This window comes from Physeter macrocephalus, chromosome 17 (genome assembly GCF_002837175.3).
Source record: "Physeter macrocephalus isolate SW-GA chromosome 17, ASM283717v5, whole genome shotgun sequence".
In the NCBI taxonomy this organism is placed as follows: domain Eukaryota; kingdom Metazoa; phylum Chordata; class Mammalia; order Artiodactyla; family Physeteridae; genus Physeter; species Physeter macrocephalus.
The window spans coordinates 3,722,168-3,730,322 of record NC_041230.1 but is presented as its reverse complement, the minus strand read 5'-3'; the positions used below and the strand labels follow the sequence as shown (position 1 = coordinate 3,730,322).

At 46.1% G+C, this 8,155-nt stretch overlaps 1 protein-coding gene across 1 annotated transcript in view; it reads right to left on the bottom strand.

Moving 5' to 3' along the window:
* Positions 1–8,155, bottom strand: part of NLRP5 (NLR family pyrin domain containing 5) — a 41,909-nt gene that overhangs the window by 10,533 nt on the left and 23,221 nt on the right. The window contains exons 9-10 of the mRNA XM_007115076.3: positions 4,601–4,768; positions 1,022–1,192 (exon numbers count right to left, since the gene is read on the bottom strand). Coding sequence (XP_007115138.2) covers positions 1,022–1,192; positions 4,601–4,768 — 339 coding nt within the window. The remainder of the gene's footprint in view (positions 1–1,021; positions 1,193–4,600; positions 4,769–8,155) is intronic.

Genomic DNA, 8,155 nt, shown 5'->3' with positions numbered 1-8,155 from the left:
GTGGCCGCTGAGCCTGCGCGTCCGGAGCCTGTGCTCCGCAACGGGAGAGGCCACAACAGTGAGAGGCCCGCGTACCGCAAAAAAAAAAAAAAAATTAATTGCACACCCGGTCACTCTCTCTTACTCTTTCGTTTCCTTCTTAGCGTTTACCACCTACAGTAATCCTGAACATTAAAAACATTTACTGGTGGGAAAATACACATAACCTTTACCATCTGAACCGTTTTTCATTGTACAGGTCAGCGGCACTCAGTCCATCCACACTGTTGTGCAACCATCAGCACTGTCCATCCTTATAACTCTTTTCATCTCCCCCAGCTGAAACTCTGTCCCCGTTAAACACCGACTCTCCGTCTCCCTCTCCCCAGGCCCCCACCATTCCACTTTCTGTCTCTGTGGATCTGATAACTCTAGAGACCTCACCTAAGTAGTATCATGCAGTATTTGTCTTTCTGTGACTGGCTTATTTCACCAAGCATAATGTCCTTAAGGTTCTTCCACGTTGTAGCATGTGTCAATTTCCTTCCTTTTAAGGCCGAATCATATTTTTATGGTACGGACAGACCACACGTCATTTATCCATTCACCCATCAGTAGATACCTGGGTTGCTTCCACCTCTTGGCTATTGTGAATGATGTTGCTATGGACACAGGCGTGCAAATATCTCTTCGAAAACCTGCTTTCAATTTTGTTGGGTGTATACCCACAAGTGGGATGGCTGGATCCTATCGTAATTCTAGTTTTAGGTTTTTTTTGAAGATAAACATTTTATTTGTATGTCATCCCTCCACGATCCCCAAACCCATCCCCAGAGGAAGCCCCGTGGTACCAGGCACTGTACCCACCCTGTATCCGCAGCACCCAACACGGTGCCTGGAACACGGTGGGCACTTAGCGGTTGGATAAAGATCTGGTTGATGAGACAAGGTCTGAACTTCTCAGATCAACTGCTTCTCCACCAGCTAGCGTGCCTGTAGCAGAAGGAGGTTCGTATTTCAGAAGACATCGCCGGGGACTTACCCGATGGTTTGTAGATTAGATGTGGGGTGTGCAAAGGCCAAACACAGCTTTGTCATCCCTCTGGGACCGAAATTGTTCTGCATCAGGTTTAGGCTGGTCAGGTGCTGATTGCAGGAGAGGGCGGAGGAGAGGGCCTCACAGCCATTGGAGGTCAGTCCACATGTCTCCAACCTTTAGAGAGCACAGCACAGCCAAGGAATGACCCCAAGATCCGGATCCTTCCTTCAGCACATGTTTGACTTCCACCACAACTTTAAAATCACAGCGGGGGGCTTCCCTGGTGGCACAGTGGTTGAGAATCCGCCTGCCAATACAGGGGACATGGGTTCGAGCCCTAGTCCGGGAAGATCCCACATGCCACGGAGCAACTAAGCCCGTGCACCACAACTACTGAGCCTGTGCTCTAGAGCCCGCGAGCCACAACCACTGAAACCCGCGTGCCACAACTACTGAGCCCGCGTGCCACAACTACTGAGCCCGCGTGCCTAGAGCCCTTGCTCCTCAACAAAAGAAGCCACTGCAATGAGAAGCCTGCACACCACAACGAAGAGTAGCCCCCACTTGCCACAACTAGAGAAAGCCCACACGCAGCAACAAAGACCCAATGCAGCCAAAAATAAATAAATAAATAAATAAATAAATAAATACCACAACGGAATACTACTCAGCCATGAAAAAGAACAAAATCTTGCCACTTGCAACAACATGGGTGGACCTGGAGTGTATTATGCATAGTGAAGTAAGTCAGACAGAGAAAGACAAACACTGTATGTTTTCACTTAAATGTGGAATCTAAAAAATAAAATGAATGAAGAAAACAGAAATAGAGTCATAGACACAGAGAAAAAAACCAGTGGTGGGGGAGGGGCAATAGAGAAGTAGGGGGTTAAGAGGTACAAACAACTAGGTATAAAATAAATCAGCAGCAGGACTTCCCTGGTGGTCCCATGTTTAAGAATCTACCTTCCCAATTTTTTCAGATTCCACATATATGCATTAATATATGATATATGGTTTTCTCTTTATGACTTACTTCAGTCTGTAGGACAGTCTCTAGGTCCATCCACATCTCTACAAATGACCCAATTTCGTTTCTTTTTATGGCTGAGGAATATTCCATTGTATATATGTGCCACGTCTTCTTTATCTATTCATCTGTCGATGGACACTTAGTTCCTTCCACGTCCTGGCTATTGTAAATAGAGCTGCAATGAACATTGGGGTGCATGTGTCTTTGAATTATGGTTTTCTCTGGGCATACGCCCAGGAGTGGGATTGCTGGGTCATATGGTAGCTCTATTTTTATTTTTTTAAGGAACCTCCATACTCTTCTCCATACTGGCTGTATCATTTACATTCCCACTAGCAGTGCAAGAGGGTTCCTTTTTCTCCACACCCTCTCCAGCATTGATTGTTTATAGAAACAATGTACTTTAAAAAAATATTTATTTATTTATTTACTTATTTTTGGCTGCATTTTCGTTGCTGTGCATGGGCTTCCTCTAGTTGCGGTGAGCAGGGGCTGCTCTTTGTTGCCGTGCGCGTGCTTCTCATTGTGGTGACTTCTCTTGTTGCAGAGCATGGGCTCTAGGTGCGCGGGCCTCTGTAGTTGTGGCGCGCGGGCTTAGGTGCTCCACGGCATGTGGGATCTTCCCGGACCAGGGCTCGAACCCGTGTCCCCTGCATTGGCAGGCAGATTCTTAACCACTGCACCACCAGGGAAGTCCCAAAACAGTGTACTTTAATTAAAAAATACGTTATTGCTAAAAAACGCTAATCTCCTGAGCCTTCATCAAGTCATAGTAGTAACATCAAAGTTCACCAATCTGGAATTAACAGATACAAGCTACTGTATATAAAATAGGTAACCAACAAGGACCTACTGTATAGCACAGGGAATATGCTCAATATCCTGTAATAACCTATACGGGAAAAGAATCTGAAAAATAATTTATATATATATATAATGTATAACTGGATCACTTTGCTGTATACCTGAAACTAACACAACATTGTAAATGAACTATATTTCAGTTAAAAAAATTAAAAAGTAAAAAAAAAGCTCACTGCTCACAGATCACAATCACAAATATAATAAAAATGAAAAAGTCTGAAACATTGGGAGAATCACCAAAATGTGACAGAGACACAAAGTGAGAAAATGTTGGAAAAATGGCACTGATAGAGTTGCTTGATGCGGGGTTGCCACAAACCTTCCATTTGTGAAAAACACAGTATCTGGGAAGAACAATAAAATGAGGTCTGCCTGTAATCTACTTTCTGTCTTTATGGATTTGCCCATTCTGGATGTTTCATAGAAATGGAATCATACATGTGACCTTCTGTAATTTGGCTTATTTCACTTTAGCCTAATGTCTTCAAGGTTCATCCACATTGTAGCATGTGTCAGTGCTTCAGTCCTTTTTTTAAAAAATTTTTTATTTTACATGGTATTGGTGATTTATTGATACAATGTTGTGTTAGTTTCAGGTGTACAGCAGTGATTCAATTGTATATATTATATATAATATATATATATATATTATATATATATATCCATTCTTTTTCAGATTCTTTTCCCATATAGGTTATTACAGAATATTGAGTAGCATTCCCTGTGCTGTACAGTAGGTCCTTGTTGGTTATTATATATATATATTAGTGTGTATATGTTAATCCCAAACTTGTAATTTATCCCTGCCCACCATGTTTCCCCTTTGGTAACGATGTTGGTTTTCTATGTGAGTCTGTTTCTTTTTCATAAGTTCATTTGTATCCTTTTTTTTTAGATTCCACATATAAGCCATATCCTATGGTATTTGTCTGCCTCTGTCTGACTTCCTTCACTTAGTATGACCATCTCTAGGTCCATCAGTGTTGCAGCAAATGGCGCTATTTCATTCTTTTTTATGGCTGAGTAAAAAGTGTGTACTGGCACACTTTTTTTTTTTTTTTGCAGTACGCGGGCCTCTCACTGTTGTGGCCTCTCCCGTTGCGGAGCACAGGCTCCGGACGCGCAGGCTCAGTGCCCATGGCTCACGGGCCTAGCTGCTCTGCGGCATGTGGGATCTTCCTGGATGGGGGCACGAACCCGTGTCCCCTGCGTCGGCAGGCAGACTCTCAACCACTGTGCCACAAGGGAAGCCCTGGCACACTGTTTCAAACAAACCTCTGGGATAATTCTGATGCTTACTAGGGTTTGAGAACCAGCCATGTCATCATTTGCTCTTTGGTCCACCTTTCTCACAAGACCATAAATGCAGCCACTCCACGGTCTATACATGTCCATACCTCCACCATTTGGCACTGTGCTCAGCACACATGGGTTTTCCAGTAAACATGTATCTATTTAGTTCTCGCCACCTCCAGACCCTGTTCTCAAGTGTTGGCTATTTAATTCATCCATATAAAGGAGCCCAGTTGGAATTTGTGCCTCAGTCTGTTACTCTGCCATGGTTGTATGCTGTCTAATTTGATGGAATTGTGAAAATCAGAGCAGGGTCTTTGTTCAAGCGACTTAACGTTTGGGTCCCCTTCACTCTGTGCCCAGCCCTCAAAGAGATGATCCCAGGAACGTACCCAAGTCTCCTCAGAGAATTCTTCTGTTTCAATCCCTCACACAGCGCTGTAATCCCGTGGTCACCCAGGGCATTGGCGGCTAGATCCAGGCTCTTCAGGTGTTGACTTCTTGTGATGACATAGGACAGATTCTTGCAGCAAGCGGCAGTGAGATGGCACTTTACCAATCTGCAAGAGGAGGGAAGTGGGGGTGGGTGGGGGAGAGAGAGATGGAGAGAGAGAGATGAAGACAGCGAGATGAAGAGAGAGAGATGAAGACAGACAGAGACATGAAGACAGATGAAGAGGTATAGAGAGATGGAGAGAGAGAGGGAGAGAGAGAGAGGTTGAGATGAAGAGGGAGAGAGATGGAGATCATTGAGCGAGATTTAGAGAGAGAGACAATATCTGTACCTTTTGAGGGAGCACCACAGTGGGATAAGGTTCAGAAACATTAGTAGAGATTCCCCTTGTTCCTTCCTAACTGGCAACCTTTCTCTCCATCCCTGTGAATAGCTTAGGACAGTTTATCATCTCAAGAGACAGATAATAGCAGAGGGTGGGGAAAGTTTTTGAAGAGACTGGAGGCATCTTCAGACAAAGAAATGAGCGTATCAGAGCATTCTTTTCACCTGAAGATGGGATAAACATTCTCCCTGGTGGAGGGCAGGGAGAGAGACGGAAAAAAACACGGGTAGAAATTGGTAGAGCCTCTGACAAAGGGACAGAGCCCTGAGAGGGACAGAAAAGATGACAGAAGTCACTGAAACACTAGGTAGGGTTTGGGATCCAAAAGGAGAAGGGGTCTTGTGTGTCTGTTCCCAGGAGGAGTGGGAGAGGGTGGAAATGGCCCCTTCAGTAGTGACTGTATGAGTCATCTGAGTAGACATGACAGAAACAGCTCTGGAGTCTCACATCATCAACTTAGCGTGCTAAGCATAGAATGATCCCACTGGGTCCATCTCCATGAGGCATTCACATATCAAGAACGAGGAAGGAGGCCTTCCCTGGTGGCGCAGTGGTTAAGAATCCGCCTGCCGATGCAGGGGACACGGGTTTGAGCCCTGGTCTGGGAGGATCCCACATGCCGTGGAGCAACTAAGCCCGTGCGCCACAACTACTGAGCCTGCGTTCTACAGCCCATGAGCCACAACTACGGAAGCCTGCATGCCACAACGACTGAAGCCCATGCACCACAACTACTGAAGCCCACGTACCTAGAGCCCGTGCTCCGCAACAAGAGAAGCCACCACAATGAGAAGCCTGCACAACGCAAAGAAGAGGAGCCCCCACTCGCAACAGCTAGAGAAAGCCCGCACGCAGCAACGAAGACCCAACGCAGCCAAAAATAAAGAAAAAAGAACGAGGAAGGACTCACTTGTGAAGACCAGGTGGGAATGATCAAGTCTTAGAGGCCAGTGTGGACCAATGGTGATGGTGAGGAACAGAAAATCTGCCAGCACTTAAGTGCAACCCCAGAGAAATGGCATCTCCAATGGACTAAGCTGAATTTTCTATACCATGCAGCATTAGGGCTCAAAATGCCAATTCCATGAAAATAAATAGAAGAATTAATACTTGGGGGCTTCTCAGAGGTTTGTGGACCATGATCTCTATCCAATTCCTTTCGTTTGTTTATTTTTGGGGAGAGAGAGCTCTCAAAGTGGTCCCACTTTTTGGTCCATTAACTCTACCTTTGTAATTGATCATAAGAAAATGCTATCAAGCACACAAAGTTTGATAAGGTACACATGACTAAAACACTGGACATAAGCCCAGTGTCCAGCTTTTGGGGATTTTATTTATTAAAATTTTATTTTTTGGCCACACCACTTGGCATGTGGGATCCTAGTTCCCCGACCAGGGATTGAACCCATATCCCTTGCAGTGGAAGCACAAAGTCCTAACCACTGGATCGCCAGGGAAGTCCCAGCTTTTGGGGGTTTTTAAATTTATTATGGGGCTTCCCTGGTGGCGCAGTGGTTGAGAGTCCGCCTGCCGATGCAGGGGACACGGGTTCGTGCCCCGGTCTGGGAGGATCCCACATGCCGCGGAGCGGCTGGGCCCGTGAGCCATGGCCGCTGAGCCTGCGCGTCCGGAGCCTGTGCTCCGCAACGGCAGAGGCCACAACAGTGAGAGGCCCGCGTACCGCAAAAAAAAAAAAAAAAAAAAAAAAGTTATTATGCACCATTAAATGGAATACCATATCGTGCTTCATTTACTATTATGATTTGCTTATCCTTAAGGACAGAATGTGAGACCCAAGCAAGGTTTAGGTTCCCTGGGAGTTTTAGTTCCCCGTGGTGTATGATTGGTGGGGGAACTGCAGAAATATTGAGAGCCACATGCCTGCCACATGGTAAGAATACCTGAAGTGGTAACTGCTAGGATCCTTTCTTTGTGACACATTCAATGTTGCTTATGCATCCGGGAGACATTAACTGAAATATTAAGAGTGATTATTGCTTGGTTTCAAGCTGAGAGATTTATTTCTGCTTATTGAGGTCCTTTAATTTTCCTAGTTGGTTTAGTGATGGAATACTCCTAGTATATAAAAATGTTCCAATAGGGGTGAAGAAATTTCAGCCCCAGAGAGAAAAGGGATTGAGAGATAGACAGTCACCCCCCTCCCCCTCCCCCCACATACAGAATGAATAGCTGAAGATTAACTTGGTGCAAGATGTTCTGAAAAGTAAAGAGGTTTTAGAGATCAAGCGTGTCCTAGAACCCCATAGATCCTTCCACGGGGCTCCTGTCCAGAATACTTTTTCCTCTTTCCTTCCCATACTCACTGCAGTGTCAACACATCAACTTACCCAGAGTGTCCGCTGGCAAGAATGAGCCTCAGTTGACCCTAGAACTAATCTGTGGTACCATCGCTCTGGACATTCTATAACCTCAGGCCCCCAGATGGTAGAGTTGACCCACAACAACCAGGGAAACTTACTCAAGGTCCTGGAGGGGACAAGACGGCTCCATCATGACCTCACACAGAAGGTTCATCCCGTCATCTTCCAAGGGGTTCATGCTAAGGCTCAGATGTGTCAGATGTCTGTTTCCCATGAGTGCAAATGCAAGAAAGCCACAGCCAGCCACATCCAGGTTGCATGCGTTTAGTCTGCAGGGCACACGCAGGGAAAGGGGACGGTCATACATGTTCCTCAGTGTGACCTCACGTGAGCCACTTCCCTCGGCCTCAGTTTTCTCCTCCTGTGGGTGTCAGGAGTGGGATAACCGTGGAACACCTGGCACAGTGCACATGCTGGATGCTAGTCAAGATGCATCTCTTTTTAACTTTCCTCCTACTCAATGCATTCGCTTCCTATGGCTGCTGTAACAAATGGCCACAAACTTAGTGTTTTAAAAACACACCTATGGGGCTTCCCTGGTGGCGCAGTGGTTGAGAGTCCGCCTGCCAATGCAGGGGACACGGGTTCGTGCCCCGGTCCGGGAAGATCCCACATGCCGCGGAGCGGCTGGGCCCAAGAGCCATGGCCGCTGAGCCTGCGCGTCCGGAGCCTGTGCTCCGCAACGGGAGAGGCCACAACAGTGAGAGGCCCGCGTACCAAAAAAAAA